The 23,943-nt window shown below is 39.4% G+C and overlaps 1 protein-coding gene across 2 annotated transcripts in view; it reads left to right on the plus strand.

The window, feature by feature from the left end:
- The window catches only part of ttc7a.S (tetratricopeptide repeat domain 7A S homeolog), a 189,817-nt gene that overhangs the window by 125,474 nt on the left and 40,400 nt on the right, over positions 1-23,943 (plus strand). For both annotated transcript variants that reach the window (XM_018265041.2, XM_041564285.1), the window contains 2 exons: positions 5,664-5,761; positions 19,725-19,859. In XM_018265041.2, coding sequence (XP_018120530.1) covers positions 5,664-5,761; positions 19,725-19,859 — 233 coding nt within the window. The remainder of the gene's footprint in view (positions 1-5,663; positions 5,762-19,724; positions 19,860-23,943) is intronic.

Genomic DNA, 23,943 nt, shown 5'->3' on the forward strand with positions numbered 1-23,943 from the left:
TAGATTTTATGGGACAACTCCTCTATCCCATTAACTTTTTCCATTTCAGTCATTTAGTAAAACAAAAGGATCTTTCGTCCTCTGTTATATTTTTTTCATTCTGCACACAGAAACTTTTCATTAAGGGTGTGTCATTTTACACTGTGTTATCCATCCTTTGTCTATTCATTATCTGCCTATTTATATATCTTTAAATTATATATATATATATTTTTACCTATCTATCATCTGTCTATTAATCTATATATATATATCTACATATTAATCTATCTATCTATCTATCTATCATCTATTGATTATCTATATATGTATATATCTTTAAATTCTCTCTCTCTCTGTCTAGATATATATATATATATATATATATATATATAAACTGTATCCAACCTGGTGCACTCACAACAGTCTAACACAATGCCTAGGTGCTGGTCAAAGCAATCATTCTAAATATCAAAAACAGACCGCACTCCAAGGGCTTTTAAGTGAAAAAAGTTGTATTTTATTCTCGACGTTTCGGCGCCATAACTCGGGCCGTCCTCAGGAAGGACGGCCCGAGTTGTGGCGCCGAAACGTCGAGAATAAAATACAACTTTTATATATATATATATATCATGTGTGTATATTTCTATCTTTCTGTCTGTCTCTCTATAATCTGTTGATCATCTATCATATATCATATATATCTTTAAATTGTCTATATCTATCTATCGTCTATTGATCAGCAATCTATAATCTATTTCTAATCTACCTATCTAATCTTTATCTTTAAGATATCTACCTATCATCAATGTATATCTATCTATCAGCAATCTATAATATATCTATCTAATCTATCTATCTATCTATCTATCTATCTATCTATCTATCATCTACGGTATCTATCTATCTATCTATCTATCTGTCTGTCTGTCTGTCTGTCTGTCTGTCTGTCTGTCTGTCTGTCTGTCTTTCTGTCTATCTATCACCTATCTTTCTATCTATCTATCTATCTATCTATTATCTATCTATCATCTATCTATCTATCTATCTATCTATCTATCTATCTATCTATCTATCTATCTATCTATCAATCTTTCTCTATCTATCTATCTATCTATCTATCTATCTATCTATCTATCTTTCTCTATCTATCTATCTATCTATCTATCTATCTATCTATCTATCTATCTATCTATCTATCTATCTATCATCTTTTGATCAGCAATCTATAATCTATTTCTAATCTACCTATTAAATCTTTATCTTTAAGATATCTATCTATCTATCTATCTATCTATCTATCTATCTATCTATCTATCTATCTATCTATCTATCATCTACGGTATCTATCTATCTATCTATCTATCTATCTATCTATCTATCTATCTATCTATCTATCTATCTATTATCTATCTATTATCTATCTATCTATCTATCTATCTATCTATCTATCATCTATCTATCTATCTATCTATCTATCTATCTATCTATCTTTATCTATCTATCTATCTATCTATCTATCTATATATCTATCTATCTATCTATCTATCATCTTTTGATCAGCAATCTATAATCTATTTCTAATCTACCTATTAAATCTTTATCTTTAAGATATCTAACTATCATCAATGTATATCTATTTATCTATCAGCAATCTATAATATATCTATCTAATCTATCTATCTCTCTATCTATCTATCTATCTATCTATCTATCTATCTATCTATCATCTATCTATCTATCTATCTATCTATCTATCTATCTATCTATCTATCATCTTTCTAATCTATCTATCATCTATCTATCTATCTATCTATCTATCTATCTATCTATCTATCTATCTATCTATCTATCTCTATATCTGTCTGTCTGTCTATCTATCTATCTATCTATCTATCTATCTATCTATCTATCTATCTATCTATCTATCTAATTAGTAGAATAAGTGTTATTGTGCCAGTGAGGCATAGGAAGGAAAGAGGTGGCATGGGCACCATTGTTATGTAAGAGAAAGCCCCGGCCCACACTTGGTTGAAATGAGTGAGTCAGATTTTGGCCTCTGTAGTGAGTGCTAGGAGAGCATCCAGTGATTATGTCGTGACTAACAACCTCATAATGTAGGATTACATAAACTCATAACCAGATCATAATGACTGCACAAATATGTTATTCTCTTATACCAAACAATAAGTCATTATCATCTTTGTAAAAACATTTGAATGTGATTTTCATTAACTCTGCTTCCTCCCTCTCCCTCACTTTACCCTTCTGACCTTCCATGGCTGGCATTGTGCCCCCTTGTCTCAGTTTGTTGGAATTACTGAGTTTCTTGTGTTCATAGCAGGGGCAGAGGCTTGGTCATGTACATTCTACTTTAAAATATTTTATTTGATTTTCATATTAAATAAATGAAATCAGGATGACAGCAAATGTTATGCAGATGAAGAAAATATGTCGCATTCGATACAATGGCATGATGCTATCAAAACTGTATACCATTCAAGAAAATTAACAAAAACTAACGAAAATTAACTAAGCCAGTGGGTGTACATGTAATAAAAGAAAGAAAGAAAGAAAAAAAAAAATAAGCCCATTCATGGACTGGAATGCAGGAAAGATATTCTTACAAATTAAGAAACCGCATTATTTGATCACCAGTATTGGAGTTACAGATCACAAAGTAAGGAGACCAAATTAGCCTAAAGGAATTTTTCCCTATGGTTTTAGATATTAAAGCTTCTTGCCAGCTAAGCTGGTTCATATAGGAAATGGTGTCCGATAATGAGGGGGGTTCCTTATGTAACCATGAATTAAATAAAGCTTTCCTAGAAGCAGCTAGAAAAAAAATAGTCAATAACTTACTCTCATGGGAGATAAAATGTGTCTGAAGAAAGCATCATGTTATCTAGGTGCAACAAAGCAAAGCAAGGAGACAATTTAATTTTTATCTTCAGTTTATAATTCAAAAATGTAGTGACTTCCCTCCAAAATAGATCAATCTTTGGACAAGACCATAGATAATGGAAAAGTGACACATTAGTCACATTTAGGACAATATGAAATAGGACTATTAGAGGAAGTTTTAGATATAATTTTTCCATAACCTAGATGGATAAGCATAAAATGTTGTATCCTCCAACTCTCTGCTAAAATTAATTTATTGTAATCATTAATAGATTTCACCAAATCTGAGAAAGACACTTGGCATTGTAAAAACTCAGACCATTTGATGGAAGGTTTTGATAACGGGTGTGAGTCTGTACCATAAACACTCAAAAATTTTTTAGATAAAGAACTAATAGAGATCAAACAGGGGAGTTCCAAAAATTCTGTCAGATCGTCTGCTAGCTTGTGATCAGCTAAAACCAGGTTTTTGTTATTATGTAGCAGAGAAAGACCACATTGGGTCATGTACATTCTGAGCCTAAGAAAGATGGGGAATGGTGCCCAGCATATCGCCTGGATGCATCTAATGGATTAGATCATGGGAATGCAGGAACAGACCTGATACACCTTTGTGCTTCTCTTCTCCCGGTTGCTGCCACCCAGAATCTGGGAAGGAAATGGTTGAGACACCAGGAACATGGGCAAATATCAGCTTAACTCTCAAATGATAACCAGTGTATATGCATATAGGGTGTCGGTATTTTGAACTGAGGAGAGGGGACCTGAAAGTAGCTGATAGTTTCAGTGTGTGGTTTCTAGTGATCACCAGGAAGGTGGAAGCCATTCTGGTTCTGGCTTGCATTGTACATACTCCTGGTTAGTGATAGCTGTCCAAGAGCCACAAACCAGATCCGATACACCCAACAGCCCAGGGACTCTTCAGGGCATGGAGCATTAAAAGAAATGGAAAGTCTTTTTTAACCTGGGGGTGCTAAAAGTTATGCATCCCCAAGTGATTGTATTTACTTACCTGATACCCCAGGCCGGTGCTCCTATCAGCAGATAACTGCACCAATCGGGGGTTATTCCAGCGAGCACCGTGGAACTATTCTCTTCTTCCTCTTCGTCTTACTTCAAATTTCCTGGGTGTAATTAGCCGGCATTTTTTGTAAAGTTCGGCTTTTAACTCCACTGCCAGGAACTAGGGGTAGGCAGAAGAGGCACATGCTTTGAGCGCAAAGCTTAGGGAGGTACCAGGCCATACCTTCCCTGTTGCCTACCCCTAGTTTTGCTTAGCAAGTCCTGTGCTCCAACTACAAAGCACACAGATGCAAACCTGTCCTTCTCTGTGCAGGAGTGAGGGCCGAAACAGCCGGCTGAGTTGCCTGGGGTGCCCAACCCACCTGGCCTGCCAATCCGCACTCACAGTTGCGAGAAGAAAAAAGATGTAGGAAGGGTGATCACTCCGTTGTACTCACTGGAGGAAACAGTGGCGGAACTACCGGGGGAGCAACCAGTGGCGGAACTGCCAGGGCCCGCACCCCCTCAGGGCCCCCCGCCAGCTCACGCGCCACTGACAAATGCGGCCGTACGGATGGGGGCGGGGCCCGGCTGCGCGTCACACACCAGGGCCCGCCCCCTCTAGTGACGCTACTGGGAGGAACCCCAGGGCCAGGGCAGTTTTCTACTGGTAGGAACACTGGCCTGGGGTATCAGTTATTGCATTCACTTGGGGTGCATTATTGTTAGCACCCCTCAAGTGAAAAATACTTTCTTTCTCCTTTCATAAAGATTTGTTACGTTCATATATTTTTTGTCTATCTTGTTTTGGTTTATAGAATGGTACATCCCCATACGCCCAGGAGCTATTCATGGTAGGCACCAATTTAAAATGGGGTCAGGGAGTTCTCTATGGCGAGGGATGATCAACTTAAAATTTGGGGTAAAGGTTTCATTCTCCTTTAAACAGCCAATTCCAGTAATCAGAAGGGTTGTCGACATACTTGTTTTGTAACATTTTATTAGATTTTAAGTGCATCCTTAAAGGGATCCTGTCATCGGAAAACATGTTTTTTTCAAAATGCATCAGTTAATAGTGCTACTCCAGCAGAAATCTGCACTGAAATCCATTTCTCAAAAGAGCAAACAGATTTTTTTTATATTCAATTTTGAAATCTGACATGGGGCTAGACATTTTGTCAATTTCCCAGCTGTCCCTGGTCATGTGACTTGTGCCTGCACTTTAGGAGATAAATGCTTTCTGGCAGGCTGCTGTTTTTCCTTCACAATGTAACTGAATGTGTCTCAGTGAGACATGGGTTTTTACTATTGAGTGTTGTTCTTAGATCTACCAGGCAGCTGTTATCTTGTGTTAGGGAGCTGCTATCTGGTTACCTTCCCATTGTTCTTTTGTTTGGCTGCTGGGGGGGGGGGGAAAGGGAGAGGGGTGATATCACTCCAACTTGCAGTACAGCAGTAAAGAGTGATTGAAGTTTATCAGAGCACAAGTCACATGACTTGGGGCAGCTGGGAAATTGACAATATGTCTAGCCCCATGTCCGATTTCAAAATTGAATATAAAAAAATCTGTTTGCTCTTTTGAGAAATGGATTTCAGTGCAGAATTCTGCTGGAGCAGCACTATTAACTGATAAAAAAAAAAAAAAATTCCCATGACAGTATCCCTTTAATCCCAGCTTGTCAGCAACTTACCAATATTGAACGGAACGTCATGTTTTTATTACCTGGGCGCAGCAGGGTATTCCCAATGTAAGCGAACGCATTTCTCTTTCTTTGCAGCGACAGCGAGAGAGAAAGCAGTTTAGCCGAGGTCCCATTGACAAGGAAACACAGCGGAATGTTTCTCGCAGTTTCGGACGCACGTGACCCTGAGAATGGTAAGAAAGAGTGTTCTGGAAGCTTCTAGCTATTGTTTGTGTTCAGGGATAGTTTTCCTTTATTTGAGTGTGTACAGTGTGTTGGCCTCATTCTTTGTTGTTTCCAGCCTTTTAAATAAAAAAAAGAAAAATTGAGTTCCCAAAGTGGGAGAAGAATAGAACGCAGCATTCTCCCAAGATCAAATGTAGATGAAGTGTTTTTTTATTGAAGACAGTTTCCTATCTTCAGAACCAGTTAAAGGGGAAGTAAACCCCCCGAAAATATTTTTCTGGCTAATGAAAGAAAATGTGAGCCTTAAAACAAACGCTCTGTCAGGCTACACATTTATTTATGTTATTGCTACTTTTTATTCCATTCAGGTTTCTCCTATTCATATTCCAGTCTCTTATTCAAATTAGTACATGGTTGTTAGGGGAATTAGGTTCCTAGCAACCGGATTGCTGAAATTGCAAACTGGAGAGCTTCTGAATAAAAAGCTAAATAACTCAAAAACCACAAATAAAAAAGGAAAACCAATTGCAAATTGTCTCAGAATATCCCTTTCTACATCATACTAATAGTTAACTCAAAGGTGACCAGCCCTTTTAAATGTACTAGGAGTAGCTACTTGCCACCCCTGTAACAATATTATTTTTATTTGACTTCAGGTTTCAGGTTCCTGCTCTCTGTGGCTCAGCAGTGAAACACGAGTTCTATTTCTGAGCATTCACACAATTCAATGCTTTAACAGGGTTAAGCGAGGTTTCATAACAGAGTATTGACATGTACTGGAAAATATCCGTTGTGTGGCCAGGTCAGTGAATGGCTTTCATGGAAAGTACTTAAATTTGGAACGATACCTGCCGTGTATAAAGTTACTAAATACACCTTAAATGAATAATTAAACGATAAAAGCAGCTTAGCAATGAGAGCAATCGAGTGCATGCGGGAGGGATTTTTATTGTGGATCTATGATTAGTAAATGAAAACCATACTTCATTATTTATATTTCAATCCAACGTTAAGCCCTGGTGAGTGGCACACTAGAGGCAAATGAATATCAAATGCGGGCACCTTGGTGCTGTCAGGTTACATGGTTATTATAGGGGCATTCATTGGCTAGAAAATTGTTGTGATCTGTATTACAGCAAAGCAATGATTAAAGGGGTTGTTCACCTTTAAATTAACTCTTAGTATGACATGGAGAGGGATGGTCTGAGACCATTTGCAATTGGTTTTCATTTTTTATTATTTGTGGTTTTTAAGTTATTTCGTTTTTTATGCAGCAGCTCTCCAGTTTCAGCTGTCTGGATGCTAGGGTCCCAATTACCCTGGCAACCATCACGGAAATAAATAAGAGACTGGAATATGAATAGAAGAGGCCTTAATAGAAAGTGAAGTAATAAAAAGTAGCAATAACAATACATTTATAGCCTTACAGAGCATTTTTTATTAGATGGGATCAGTGACCTACATTTAAAAGCTGGGGAGAGTCAGAAGGAGAAGGCAAATTATTCATAAACTATAAAAAAGGGAAGAATGAAAACCAATTGAAAAGTTGCTTAGAATTGGCCATTCTATAACATACTTAAAAGTTAACTTAAAATGGCCAATTCTAAGCAACTTTTCAACTGGTCTTCATTATTTTTTTTTATAGTTATCTAATTATTGGCGCTCCTTGGCAGTGGGAATAAGCGCGAATCCTCACAGTCGCACATTTGTCCTTGTGTTTTTATACAAAAGGCAACATAAAAGGGAAGACTTTTTATTAATAGATTATTATGAAAATACTTTTTATCCATGTATAATGTGTCGGTTGCTAAACATAATATCTAAATACACACACACACACACACACAAAAACAGCAATAACCAGCCCCAAAACAGTTTTAATTACAAGTGTCATTGTTACTTTTATGACAGTCTAATAGTAGCACTACAATATAATGTAAAATCCACAGTGAATGTAACACATGTGACATCACTAAGAAGGTGGGTGGGTGTTCCAGGGTTTCCACACCTGCCTGCCATTCTTGCACCTAAGGAATCACCCAAAGATTTCATAATGACGGACGCCAAGTTCTGGGAAAGATAACATCCCAACACCCAAGATTTCAGATTATTGGTTTTAATGCATCAGTTGCAACTGCACTAAGCAAAATTCTCCCTGGCAGGCACAAAGACACTGGCATGGTCAGAATGGGCCCTTGGGGCCCACCAGGACTGTGACTGAAGGGCCATATAGCCCCCCACTGTGTGCTACTTATAGGGTTGCCGCCTTTTCTGAAAAAAAAATATCGGCCTTCCTATGGGGCAAATTTACTTACCTTCGAAGTTGCGCTAGCATTGACTTTGCCGCAGTTCGCCAGGCGTATATTCGTCAGGTCTGCGCATATTCACGCAGATCCGAAGTTGCGCACAAGTTACCAATCGTTTGCGATGTTACGATCACCGGGTCGAAGTTACGCTAGTGATTGGAAATTTGCATACGGCGTGCAGTTAAAGTGCAATGGCAGTATATGCAGCAGAAACCACATTACACTACACAAGGCCAGGGAACCTTAATAAATGTGTTCTAAAGCCCTAAACATGTGCCCACTGTATAGTTTAGGGCCATATGTTATCAAATGTAGGGGGGAAGGAGGGTACTCTAAAAAAAAAATTCGCTCTTTTTCAGCCTATCACCCTTTAAAAAGTAAAAGCCGCCAGCGTTTTTTGGGACTTCAACTTTTTTTGGAGCAATCCCTATCTACTATATTGCACTTCACCTGGTCTGAGGTGGCGAAGTAAAGTCTGGCACAAGAGGTAACGTTCACGAAAATCCGCATCTAAGTCAATTAGCTTAGTAACGTCCCTTCGCCAGAGCGCAACTTCGTCTGGCATAAGGGTGGGAAGTAGCGCTAGAGTAGGTCCACCCATAAATCGGCAAAGTGGCAAAATGACTTTACGCTGGCGAATTTTTGCTAGCGTTAGCCACTTTGCCCTTTAGTAAATTTGCCCCTATATATTTATCTTTTTTCCCTATTAATAAAATTGGGATCAACCATCATTTTCACTGGCCGGGCCGGTAAAATATCGGCCAGATGACAACCCTAGCTGCTTACGTCCTCCAAAATTTGCTGCTACCAGGTTTGGGCGGAGAAGAGGCTACATACTGGGTGTAGCAGGCTTGCTTGCTGGAGCTCATGAAGGCTGGGGCCCACTGGGTTTTTTTTTCCAGTCTCCTGGCAGCCCAGTCTGATACTGGACATTGGAGTTATTGGGTAGAGATAATGCATTGAGGATAAAAAAGAACATGGATAAAAAAATATTACTCCAAACCAGCGGATCATCAGGGGGCAGTATGCCATGGTACCAGACTTCTGTTCTATGGGCTACAACTGGCTAAATAAAGGTATGGGATCTGATATCTGTAAACCTATTATCCCGAAAACTCCTAATTATAGGAAAGCCATCTCGCATAGACTCCATTGTAATGAAATTCTAATTTTAAAAATGATTTTCTTTTTCTCTGCCATAATAAAACAGTACCATTTTGGTAACAAACAATCCTATGTTTAAATTAATATTTAAATCATTTTAAGCAGATATAAGGTATGGAGATACAAAGTCCCTTATCCACAAAACCCCAGGTTCCAAGCATTCTAGATAACAGGCAGTGGTTTAACTACTCGCCAGCGGGCCCTGGTATAAGATGGGCACCTGGGCCCCCCTGTCAGGCCCTCCCCCCTATGAATCGCACCCCAGAGTGCTGCTGGCATTCACTTTGTAGAAATTCCCCCTGCCCAGCTACCATTATCATGGCTCCAGAGGGGGGTGCAGGCCCTGGTACAATAGTTGGTAGTTATGCCACTGATAAAAGGTCCCATACATACCATACACTTGAATTTCTTTTACTTTAATGCCTTCTGGAAGGCAGCTGTTTAGAATCTTGCAGAAGAGCATGGAGAGCCTATATTTATGGCAATCTAAAATGTGTACATTTCTAACCTATTATTTCAAAGTGCTATTATTTTTCAACAACTGCCGTGTTCTTTATCTTCTGAGATGTTATGCCACGGATAGAATATTTTCCATAATTTAAAAATAATGCGCTCACTTTTCCACTGGTGATATTTTTCTACATTTGCAGTGGAAGGTTATTTTTCTCCTTCACCTCAAAGGAAGAGAACTAGACAGAGCCCATTCCATCTATTAGACTGTGGTGTGCTTAACAAATATTACTGTTATTATTTATTGTTCTTCGAAGAACAACTCCCTAAAGCTGGCCATACTATCAGAGATCTGCTAGTTAGGCAATATCCGGCTGATGGACCACAACAAGGAGAATTTGGGCAGTTGGATGGATGACTGCATCGGTTCTCGATCCGACTGCTCTTATTCCCTTTGTTGTGATCCGATTATTGGGCCCTATAGCCCACGATCAGATCAGGATATCGCTCACCTCAAGGAGGGGGCATATTGAGCAGAGATCTGCTTGTTTAGTGACCTCGCCAAACAAGCAGATCTCTGATTGAATGGCCAGCTTTACGGAGCTTAGGTTGTTCTTCAAAGAACAAGAAATAACAACAGTAATCAAATGAAATTTTTAAACCTGTCTGACTTTCGGGCAGATATCGATTGAGAAAGCCCGTTGGAGGGCCCTATACACTGCCCAATGATCTGCCGACTTAATCTGTCTGACGCATATATTGGCCCATGTATGGGGATGTTAAATTATATGAATATCTGCTCTAATTGCCAAAACCTTTCATAAAGAAAAGACACCCATTCTAACCACACTTACCAGACAGGATTCCCTAGCATGTCTTTATTTAATCCCTGGGTTTAGTCCATGCACCCTTGCCAACCTTGTTACTTTGCAGTGGTAGGGGCTGATTAAGGCATAATTTGGGCAGATTTGGCATGACCTGGGTAGATTGAAGACATTACCAAATCTGTCTCATTCTTAATTCTACTCTTTAGCAGGTTAGCTGACCTTGTACACCTGGAGTCGACGAGTAGTTAAGTAAACACTGCACATTGTGCTCATGCATTCTATTTAATGATGTCCCTAAAATCATGTATAAAGACTGCACCAATGTTTTGCACTTTGCCCACCATTAGTAAATGAGTTTGATTCAGACCCAGGTTTCTGTGTTGATTCCCAGTTACTTTGGCAAGTCACTTGATCTCTCTGAGCTTAAGAGTAAGGTCACACCTGGAGATTTGGGGAGACTAATCGCCTCTTCTTTGGGGCGACTAATCTCCCCCAATGTCTTCCCCCTGCCTTCTGCCTGTTAGAATGAAAAAACTCCTGCGGCATGGCACTCACGTGATTCATTTTCCAAAGTTGCCTCACAAGGAAACCTCGGGCGACTTCGCAAAGTTAACCAAATATGTCCTAACACTGTAATATACAGGCATGGGACCTTTTATCCAGGAATGCTCAGAACTTGAAGGATTTTCCAGATACCCATAATTTAGATCTTCATATCTTACACCTACTAGAAAGTCATGTAAACATGAAATAAACCCAATAGACTGATTTTGCTTACAATAAGGATTAATTATATCTTAGTTGGGTTCAAGTACAAGCTACTGTTTTATTATTACAAAGAAAAGGGAAATCATTTTAAAAATGTTGATTATTAGGATAAAATGTAGTCTTTAGGAGATAGCCTTTCTGTAATTCGGAACTTTCTGAATAATACGTTTCCAGATAACGAATCCCATACCTGTACAAAGAACACTCGGCTGCTAATTTGCTAATAGGCTGGAATAACCCGTTTAACCCTCTTCATGTGAAACTGCCCACTAATCCTGTATGAGCAATTAAACTCTACATTGCCAAGAAAGGACCTAACTCCCGCCCGTCAGCCAATTAGTAGCACATATCCCTCTCAAATAATGCCCACAAACAATGTGTTCCTACATGTGATAAGTGTGAGAATGAATGGCATAATGCAGAAGGAAAAGGCTGAACAGCAACTGAAGGTGAGAAGCTTTTTATTAGGCAGTGAAAGAAAGAAATGCTTTCAGCTTCAATAAATGTGTGTTGGAGATAATGCCAAAATGCCATTAAATTTGTAGAAGTAAACTGTTTGAAACCCATTGGGGCCCATGCGCAGAGGAGCTGCCTCCCCCATCACATCACAAAAACCCCTAAAGTGGACACCTTTCTCCTGTACCAAGGTTCAGAAATGTTTGGATCACCTTGTTTGACATGGTCACATCCTTTCAGAGCTTCCACCACTGGTCTTTGCCGAGCTAAAGCTTGTGCAGCTTGTGCCGAGCTAAAGCTTGTGCATATGTTTCTGATCAGTGATTGCAGCAGCCTTTGGCAGAACGGGACATTAAATATGGTGGGAGCCCATTGTATTGACTGCTGAGATATGGGGGGGTGAGTCATCTGACTGGTTGCGATATATTGCTTAGGTATGGGGAAGGTTGCAGAGCAGGGGCATGCTTTGGAACCATTATAAGTGCTTCTTGAAGGAGATAGCTTTTCCCCGCCTCTTCCTTAATTGGCAGATATGTTTGTTTGATTTTTCTTATAGTGACCTTTTCTTTCTCCATAAACTCTTTGCGGCAAATTCACTAAGCGCCGAAGCGCCGAACGCTAGCGTTAATTCGCTAGCTTTTGGCATTTTCGTTACTGCGCAAATTCACTAATGAACGTTGGCGTAGTTTCGCTAGTGTTACTTCGCACCCTTACGCCAGCCGAATTTTTGCTAGCGATGTAACTACGCAAATTCACTAACTTGCGCAGTGTACTGAACGCTACCTTTTAGGCTAGACTTCCTTCGCCACCTCAGACCTGGCGAAGCGCAATAGAGTAGATAGGGATTGTTTCAAAAAAAGTAAAAAAATTTCTAAGTCACAAAAAACGCTGGCGTGTTTTCTACATTATGGGTGATAGGCTGAAAAAGATCGAAAAAAATTTTGGGGCTCCCCTTCTTCCCCCTACATTTCCTGACTCATGGCAACTTACCTAGACAGTGGGCACATGTGTAGGTCAAAATAAAATTTTTATTTGATGATTTGAAGGTTTTCTAGGCATTTGTAGTGCTGATACGTATTCCTCCATTGAAATTTGAATTTGGCGCCGTATGCAAATTAGCCTTCGCTAGCGTAACTTCGCTTTACATAGCGAATCAACGCTAGCGCAACTTCGCAACCTTACGCTACCCCTGAGCGCATCTTCGGATTTTAATGAATTTGCGGAGCGCTGGCGAAACTATGCCTGGCGAAGTGCGGCGAAGCGCGGTGAATTCGCATCTTAGTGAATTTGGCTCTTTCACTTTCATTTAGCCAACTACTGCCTTTCTGAAAATAACTTTTTGGAAGTTTAGGAGTCTTGTATTGTTGCTGCCTGTTGGCAAAAAGACCCAATCCTTTGGTCGCAAGCTCACTGAGGGCTCCCCTACGTTCATAGGGGAACTGCTTGTAAACAGCAAGAAACCGCAGCTTCAGGCAGATGAACGATTTTCTAGGAAAAAAACCATGATGCATTTGTCAGAAGTAGGATATGGAAGAATAATGGAAAACCAGCCTGCATGAAGGAATGTGCAAAAATGATAGCCTGCCCAGCATTTCTGCACTTGGATTCGCAGACCTCTTAGAGTTAAAGGGCCACTATATCCTAAAACTATCTATAGCATCTTACCATAGACATGTGGTATAGGGTTGCCACCTTTTTCCTGCCTTGGACCTTGGATAGGGGGGTGGCACCAGTGACATCAGAGGCGGGGCTGATGACACGAAGGGGCAGACCATTGACATAGGGGTGGGTCAGTGGCACAAACGGACAGGTCACTGGCAACCCTAATGTGGTATCCCTCAGCAGCTAATAAAACTCAGGTAGTTCTCTTTCCTATGGTGAGTGCTATTTTCAGCCCATTTGAAGGTTGATCAAGTAAATGGGCGCATTTATTCACCAGGCACAAATTCGCTGTGAATTCCTGCGTTTCGCAACCGGCGAATAAATTTGCAAAACCACCGCGAAAATGAAAAAAAAAATGGAAGCTGGCATCAAATAACGAACGCTGGCATCTGAAAAACGAACGCCGGCGTCAAAAACGAACACCGGTGTCTCGCTGTTTCGCAAATTTTTCGGCGAAGCAAAATGCCCCAAATTCGCCCATCACTAGTGGGCACAGCTGCAAGTACAGGTTGGCCATTGACCCAATATTTACATCAAGTCGCAATGATTGGTTGTCACGATTTCCATGTGGTTGATCAATTTCAATGTGATTGCAGCAGTAATCAATTAGACAAATATATTGTTGGTGGGAAAAAGATATGCAATCAGGATTGTAATGTTCAATAGGAACCAAAATGAAACTGTTCATATGAGAGCAGCTTAATGCAAATCTACTTTAGGTTTACCATTACGAAGTCTGAAACCTACATCGCGGCCAACCAGCAGTTTACTAACTGTCACCCCCGGGAATATGTTATAGTGGCACCTGAGAAGAGACTTATACACGGATGTCACTAGGAAGTCATCTTTTTTTATAGCTTTCCCATTTCAGCTTAGAATACCTGAATATTGATGTGCGGTTTCTAGCATGGAATTTGCCACTATTTAAAATGATGTATCCCATAGCTAATTAAACTCCAAGTGTGCCTATAAACTCGCAACGGCTCTTAGGCCTTCCTGTGGGCCTGCAATTTATGACTAAATCAACAATATAACAACTGATCAGCTTGTCCCTTTTATGTTTTATTTAGCGCTGAGGGATTTGTGGCCAGAGATCAAAAGAAAAGAGAGAATTGGGAAACAGTTAGAAAAAGAACAGAGAAGAGAAGCTGAAGAGGGCAAAGAGCAACATAATTAGTCCTGAAGGTAGTAGCATGTTTTGTTTTATCCAATACCCTGGTTTCCATCAACGAATATACAGACAATTAATTCCTGATAATATTGTGTGAATATAATAGAGCCTGAGCTTTGACTCGGCCAGTACAGGACAATCAACTTTTTTTTAAGCCACTCTAGTGTCACCTTGGCCTTTTGTTTGGGTTCATTGTCTTCTTGAAAGTTGAACTTTGGTCCAAGGTTCCATCTATTCTGCCTTCTATACTATCAAAATACTAAGAACCTTTCCGATAAAAAGCAGCCCAACTGCATCATGTTACCAACGCGATACACCATTGTATGGAGCCGATTGAACAAAGACTGAAGAAGTTCGGTTTAGGTGTAACAAGTGGTCTAAATATATGTAAAGGAACTGAACCTGGTACCCTCCCCTCGCCGTGAAACCTTGTTTCAGTATAAAAGAATTATATATTGAATCCATATCCCCCAGAGTCATAGTTCTAGTGACTTTCAAGGTGTTTTCCAGTTAAGACGGAACAGGCTAAATATTTATAAGTCTTTAACATTTGCCCTTTTCGACTATGACTTCCATATATCCTTGAGACTGAACAGCAGCTTACATAATGCATGGCTATTTCTAGGAAAATGATGAAAACCAGTGGCTTCGGTGAGCAAATGTATCATTTTGTATGAGACAGTTATTTATGCTTTACAGAACTAAAACTCTATTAGATGTCACTAATCACAGTTTGTTTCCATATTCTGAATTTTTGTTACTCATTTAAAAAAAAAAATCATATAGATTATTTTGGTACTCGGGGATATCTTTAGAAATGGACAAATCAGACTTTGTGGGCTGCCTTTATTTCTCTAACCTTGGAATGTTTGAGATATGGACATTCAGCTGTTGTTTAACTACAGCTCCCAGCAGCCCAACATCATCCGTCAGTGGGTGCTGCCACTACTAGATTTTCCTCACAACAACTGAAGGATGACAGGTGTGACAACACACAAATTATTAATGATGCGATCTAACTCTACTGTCACTGTCTTTCTTAACTGTCACATCTTCCTCTACTGTTGCCATCTAGCTCTACTGTCCCCATCTAGCTTTACTTTCGCCATCTTGCTTTACTGTCCCCATCTAGCTCTACTGTCCCCATCTAGCTCTACTTTCACCATCTTGCTTTACTGTCACCATCTAGCTCTACTGTCGCCATCTACCTCTACTTTCACCATCTAGCTCTACTGCCATCATCTAGCTCTACTTTCGCCATCTTGCTCTACTGTCCCATCTAACTCTACTGCCACAATCTTGCTCTACTGCCACCATCTAGCTCTACTTTCACCATCTTGCTTTACTGTAACCATCTAGCTCTACTGTCGCCATCTACCTCTACTTTCACCATCTAGCTCTACTGTCACCATCTGGCTCTACTGTCTCCATCTAGCTCTACTGTTGCCATCTACCTCTACTGTCACCATCTAGCTCTACTGTCTCCATCTAGCTCTACTGTCATCATCTAACTCTACTGCCGCCATCTAGCTCTACTGTCCCCATTTAGCTCTACTTTCACCACCTTGCTCTACTTTCACCATCTAGCTCTACTCTCGCCATCTTGCTCTACTGTTGCCATCTAGCTCTACTGCCACCATCTTGCTCTACTGCCACCACCTAGCTTTACTTTCACCATCTTGATTTACTGTCACCATCTAGCTCTACTGTCTCCATTTAGCACTATTGTCGCCGTCTACCTCTACTGTCACCATCTAGCTCTACTGTCGCCATCTAGCTCTACTGTCACCATCTAGCTCTACTGCCACCATCTTGCTCTACTGCCCCCATTTAGCTCTACTGTCACCACCTTGCTCTAATTTCGCCATCTAGCTCTACTCTCGCCATCTAGCTCTATTCTCACCATCTTGCTCTACTGTTGCCATCTAGCCCTACTGTCGCTATCTAGCTCTACTGATGCCATCTTTCTCTGCTGTCGCCATCTTGCTCTACTGTTGCCATCTATCTCTACTGTCACCATCTTGCCTTGCTTTGCTGTCACCATCTAGCTCTATTGTCAGCATCTTGCTTTGCTTTCACCATCTAGCTCTACTGTTGCCATCTTGCTGTACTGTCACCATACTGCTCAATTGTCACCATCAAAGCACTGATTATAACCAGTGACATCATTAAATACAGTTTATCAGAATATATAACAAGGCTCTTGTTTATTATACAGTGAATAATGAACCCTTATTGTACAATATAAAGATATTATGACTGAGAAGTTCCATGACCATATAAAGGCATGAGGCCGAAGGAAATGCTTTTTCTTTTACTATAACTCAAGGTTTATGGGACACAAATTACCTTACTAGTCACTTATTGTAACTGAACATCACTGTTTATAAGAATATATTGTATTATTGTATATTACATAAAGATAACTTTATTGCACATTTATTGCACTTACCTTCCCGTGCTGCTGCTTCATTATTATTATTGCCTGCAAGGAAGATGGCCTAGTGCTGTCCTTGCTCTATCATTGCTTTGCAGTACAAACACTCACAGTTAATAAAATGATATAAAGGGATATTTTAGCTGTTCTAAAAGATTTCTACTTAAAGAGATGAGGAAAATATTTGAAGCGCAGAATTCAGTGGGAGAAATACTCTTTGTCCTAAAATAATCACATCAAGTATCACCATTTAAAGAAGAAAGAATATCTATTATTCTAGTGGCAGCATTGGCGTGTATTGCTCGCAGCTCTTTATGCACAGAAAGCAGAGTCAGACAGAGCTGTCATGTCATGGGTACAACCAGCGTGACTCTCCGGCAATATTACGCTTGACATTGGGTGGGATTGTTCTACACTTGCATACAGTGTCGCTACCCAGTGAAATGATCCAAGATCTCCCCCACTGACACAGTTCTGTTGCGGCTGAAAGAGAAGTAAAATGCCACCAACATGGGCTGCTGCCGCTCTAAGTGACAGTTAGTGTGACCTGCTCAGCTTGGCATGACAGAACTGGATGCCAGCTCTATACACAGTGCCATGCTCAGCTTCAACTGACAGCTTGTGGCACATAGAATTGTGTCCCCTGCCTGGTGTACATAATGTGTAAAGAGACAGGCCTGCTCTGTGTCTGAGAGTAACAGAAACTGCTCTGTGCTGTAGTGCCCTAAGTGTTTTATTAAGCAGCAGTGTTAGTTTCTGACCCCATGAAAGTAGAACTTACTACAGGTATGGGATCCGTTATCTGGAAACCTGTTATTCAGATAGCTCCGAATTACGGAATGGCTGTCTCCTATAGACTCCATTATAATCAAATAATCCAAATTTTTAATAAATTTCCTTTTTCTCCGCAATAATAAAACAGTAGCTTGTACTTGATCCCAACTAAGATATAATTAATCCTTATTGGAGGCAAAATCAGCCTATTGGGTTTATTTAATGTTTACATGATTTTCAAGTAGACATAAGGTATGAAGCTCTAAATTAAGGAAAGATCCATTATCCGGAAAACCTCAGTTCCCATACTAATATTGGGGTGCAAAAACATGTAGCTGTAGGGTTCCGATTCTGGCAGCTAGCTCTCTCTCTCTCTCTCTCTCTCTCTCTCTCTCTCACGGCCAGGGCTGAATTTAAAGGGGAATAGAATTGCTATTTTTTGTGCAGGAGCTTTCCGGGTTGGATTTTCAGCAGCTAGGGTCCAGTTTAACCTAGCAAACTAGACAGGAACATGAAAAGCGAAGAGGCCAGATAAGTCATAAGATAAGTCATATAAAGTTACAAGAACAATAAAATTGTAGCCTAACAGAGCAGTTTTTGGCTGCAGTGGTCAGTGACCCCCCCACCCTATTTGAAATCTGGAATGAGTCAAAAATAAAAAATGAAGACCAATTCAAATGGTGCCAAAAATTGGCCATTCTATAACATACTAAAAGTTACCCTAAAGCCGAACCACCCCTTTTCGGGCCCAAGAGACCTGGAGAAGATACTATGTGAATAGTATGGGCCTATTATCCCTCGGCCATAATCTATTCTTAATATTCCCTGTCCTTTTATGCTGCCTCCTCATACCTTATACATTTCTCACTGAAGTTAGATTGTTGCTTGTGAAGCTTCACGCTCTTTTGCCAGGTAAATTTTTGCTCAGGTGAACTATCGTTACTCCACAAATTCATCAAAGTGGGAACTTTCCAATACGTTACCCTTTTTGCCAGAGTCTGTTTCACCAGGTTGTACCTGGCGAATTGTTAAGATGAAGCTACATCCTCCTCAATCTTATGTCAGTGACATCATATCCTGTATGCCTGAAAAGTCATAAAAAAAAGGACAAAGACTCATATTTTTTTTCATATTTTAATGTGGGATTAATGTGGGAAAAGTTGTAACTGTATATATATATATATATATATATATATATATATATATATATATATATATATATATATATATAATTTTTTTTTTTTTTAAATGTTTTTAACTATTTGAAGCTCATGTCATATATGTTTTAGGGTGGGCTCATGTCTAGGACAATAGAGGATCTATTTTGTCTTTATTTTGATTTCTTGGACATTTTAAGTAATAAGTGGCCACTTCAAGCAATTTCACCATCACTAATAAAGACAAATATATATATATATGACCTATATGTACTCACCATATTTAAATTGACGTAAGTGTTAACAAAGTTTTGCTAGCAGTGTTCGGACTGGGGGGGCCCGGGGCTGTCTTAGCCACACTGCACCACACATGCACGTACACCCTTCATTTTTGCCACTACCTGCCCCGAAAAAAGGGAGGTCGCGGCAGGAAGATTAGTCTAGGGAGCGGGTCTGGGCTGGCGGGACCCACCGGGTTTTTCCCCCGTGTCCCGCCGGCCCAGTTCGCCCCTGTTCGCTAGGAAGAAAGTAACGCTAGCGAATATTTTATTAAAAATGTCCGTGTTGGCCAATTTTCTCTGGTGAAACTCCACCAGCGTTCATCTGCCAAGAGGAAACTTTGCATTTTCATGAATAAGCGCATTCACTGCAAATTAACGTCTGACGAAGTTGCGAAAAGTATGGCAAAGCCTTCCGAGGTGAAAATTCGCTGTATAGTAAATTTGCCCCAAAGACTTCATCCAAAGAGAAATTCCCTAGCAAACAGTCTGCATTAACACTGTAACCTGTCTGTATTTAGGTTCCCAGCGAGCTTCATCCATCGCAGCCTCCCGTCTGGAGCAGGCCATGTCGGAGATAACCGTGCCCAGCAGCACCCAGAGGCAGGGGCCAATGCAGCAATGGGTAACCCTCGAACAGATCTGGCTACTTGCAGGTAAGTGCAGGCATACTTTTATGGTAAATTCGTATCTGCTGAAGCCTGTAAGGTATTTGAATCTGGCTTACAGGCTTTGGGAAATCATTTAAAGCAAGCAAGCATTGTTGGCACAGGGTTTCCTCTTGAAATTTCCACCATCATATATTTTTTTTTTTTTCCGGTAGTATCAAGCGAAGCATTTCTCCTAGTTTTGCTGCAAAAAGGATGTAGATAAATTCTAATGGGTAAAAAAAATTATCGCCCATCTTGCCCTTAGGGGGAAATGCAATTAAAATCGCAAGCGTTACTTAAAATTACGTTATAGCGAATGTTTAGCAATACTCGCAATGAAAAAACAATACAATTATTACATTGCGCATTTACATTAAGCAATGGTTATCGTTAACACCTCGTTAATTATTCGGTCACAAAATACACCTTGCGATTGTGAAATTGTATTACATACACTGTGAATGTTCGCAAAAGCTATTTGGTCGCAAACTTTGCAAGGAAATCGTTGAGGTCTGTAATCAGTCAAAAAGGATACAAACATGGTCGCTAGCATTCGCAACGGTGTCTGTGAACGTTTTTTGTGCTAAAGACAAATATAATATCCCCTGATAGACTTTAATGCATTTCTACGAATTTTCGTTATTTCGAGAATTTGGGGACAATACTAGTGCAAATTTGTGTCAGCTGAATAAATGTAACGGTTTGATCCATAGCAAGCTAGTGATTTTTTGAATACTATGTTGTAGTTCATATTAGATACATTTTGAGAGCAAATAGATTACAATTTATTTGTTAGAAAGGAAAGTATCTTTTGCTAGTATTTGCTAGATAAGCAATGAAAGTATCATGTTATGATTATGTGTTTTTAATGCCTTTTAACTTTATGTTGAATATTCTTCTTAAATAGATTATTGTATTTATATGTTGTTTTACAGCACTTTCAGATTACTGAAGATTATTAAGCACAATATATTTGGATAATATGGACTTTTTACTCACTTGATGATGAATATGGATTCAATGGTTAAATGTTGCTTTACACTGTTAACTCATGACACGCCTGAGGGCTAATTATTCACTTTATGGGAGGGCTTATATAAGCCTGATTCGTTCTGTATTAGTTACACTTGATAAAGGATCAACATGGATCCGAAACATGTCGTGTAGTAGCTTTGAATAAATATAACCACAGCATAATTTGCTACTTTTGAGTGCTCTCCTCATTCTTGGAATTTGGGGACATGTCAGATTCAGCCATCACTATTTTCGGTTGCTCCGATACTGTAGCTATGAAAAAGCCAGAGGAATGTTCCTGCTAAGGAGAGTTCCATTTATGGCCCAGCTGATAAACCATGTTCCTTGGCTTGCTGAGTATCTGTACGCTAGAGGGTTATAACACAAAAGGAGGGCTGTGGAAGATGATAAGCTGAACAATGACATCTGAGGCAAGAACACAGTTAAATGTTGCAGTGGAACAGCAAAGAAAAAGAGTTGTTTTTATTAAAAAGGCTGTACAGCCTCTCAACTGACTGTTGCCCATTTGGTGGTGGTGGAAGTCGGGCTACTTCTCTATTATATACAGCACAAAGGTGACCCAGGTCTACTAACACATAACTGATCTGTTTACCAGAGAGTGCTGCCTGCTGATTGGTTACTATGGGTTACTAGAAAAATAGTACCGTCTGTTACATTGATGATAAGTGAAATGATTGCAGGATCTACACACACAAAGGCAGAGTTTTTTTGCTCATAATTAGATTGTTAACCCTTTAGCTTCCAGCAAAATAGACTCCACATTAGTGAAAAAAAAGTTGCAGCAATGCCAATTCTGCATTTGTCGATTTGTCGAATGGGAAAAAATGTTTCTCAACCGGTGGTATCCGATCGGTTAAAGGTTTAAAGAACCTGGGGGCACCCCAAAACCCCAGCATGGAGAATATTTCCAGAATATCAGCTATGCACCTTTTTCAGAAACCAAGTGGCCAAGGTCATTTAATGTATATTGTCAAGGATTTTATCTTGTTTGGAGTACAGGTATTGGACCTGTTATCCAGGACCTGGGATTTTCATCATAACGGATCTTTCCATAATTTGGATCTTCATACCTTAAGTCCACTAGAAAACCATATAAAAATTAAATAACCCCAATAGGCTGGTTTTGCTTCCAATAAGGATTAATTATATCTTAGTTGGGATCAAGTACTGTTTTATTATTACAGATATTGGACTTTTTATCCAGAATGCTGGGGACCTGGGGTTTTATGGATAATGGATCTTTCTGTAGCCATGGGGGCAACCATTCTGAAGCTGAAAAAAGGCACAGGATACACAGCAGATAACAGATAAGCTCTGTAGTATACAGTGGGATTCCTCAGAATTTATCTGTTATCTACTGTGTATCCTGTGCTTGAATGGCTGCCCCATGGCTACACAGCAGCTTGTTTATATAAACTATAGTAGTACTTATCTGTTATCTACTGTGTATCCTGTGCTTGAATGGCTGCCCCCATGGCTACACAGCAGCTTGTTTATATAAACTATAGTAGTACTTATCTGTTATCTACTGTGTATCCTGTGCTTGAATGGCTGCCCCCATGGCTACACAGCAGCTTGTTTATATAAACTATAGTAGAGTTTTTGAAGCAAACACACACAGTGCAGGGCAGGGCAGCAGTACATTATATTTTCATTCCTCTTAAACACATTAATTTTTTTGGTGTTACTGTTTCTTTAAATATACCCAATAGACTGGTTTTGCCGCCAATAAAGAATTATATCTTAGTCAGGATCAAGAAAAAGGTTCTTTTTTATTATTACAGGTATTGGACCTGTTATTCAGAATGCTCGGGACCTGTAGTTTTCTGGAAAATGTCTACTAGAAAATCATGTAAACATGAAATAAACCCAATAGGCTGGGTTTGCTTCCAATACGAATTAATTATATCTTAGTTGGGATCAAGTACAAGATACTGTTTTATTATTACAGAGAAAAAGGAAATCATTGTTAAAAATGTGTCTTATTTGTATAAAATGGAGTCAATGGGAGAAGGCCTTACCTTAATTCGGAACTTTCTGTATAACTGGGTTTCCGGATAACTGATCCCATAGTTTGACTACCTAACCCATTTGTCTCAGTGCAATATGCGGAGTTCCTTTGTGAAATTGAATGTGAAGTTCGATCTTCAGTCCCCTTGAAAGACATTAGAAAATATATAATTTAAACGGTTATTTCTCTTTTCTGTGTATCTTACACTCCATAGGGGCTTGGGCACCAAATGGTGAAATTCATTCAAATGAACTGACACAGAATGAATAGCAAAGCTGTTGGCATCTGTAGGAGGAATTCTATACAAGTCTAATGGGGAACTGCCGAATGGTTTCTTATGGATTTGCTTAATATATTTAGGAAACACAAAGCATATGTAAAGCTCACATAATTACTTGTTAATTGTGGCTCACGGTGTAGTGGCCAATAACCATTTTGCTTCTTAAGGACATTAATAATGACTTATTTTGTTACTCTAGAACCAGCCTTTTCCATGGCCAAAATGATTTTCTATATAATGGTTATATTATGTATGGAGGACAGATTATAATACAATGATTATGTCATTCAATGAGGTCTGTGGCCTCCAGGAGCAGTATGGACACCATAATAATCTCTCTTAACGTCTATTACTGTTAGGTTGGACACTCAGAGGCAAACAGAGGAGCAATCATTTCCTATAATTACGTACACAAGATAATCAGCACATGGAGATAAAATATCATAAGCAGAAAATGTCTGTTACAATTGGATATTTAGATAATGGATGGATAGAACAATTTTAATACAACTTTCCCCATGTACTCCATGTATTCCAACAGCAAAAATGTCAGTAAGTGGCTGAAATGATCAGGGGAAGTTGATCGATATACAGTTCTGACTATGGGAAGCCAAGAAATGAACCCCACTGGTCTATATTCATCAAAGGTTCAATTGCTGCTTATTGTAGCTTGTGTCATGAGATAAATCTTCCTGTTCTGAAAGATAAATGTATTAATAAGCATAGTAGTGAGAGATGATGCCTATAGTAACAGTGAGCTAGTA

The sequence above is a fragment of the Xenopus laevis genome, chromosome 5S (assembly GCF_017654675.1).
Source record: "Xenopus laevis strain J_2021 chromosome 5S, Xenopus_laevis_v10.1, whole genome shotgun sequence".
NCBI lineage: Eukaryota > Metazoa > Chordata > Amphibia > Anura > Pipidae > Xenopus > Xenopus laevis.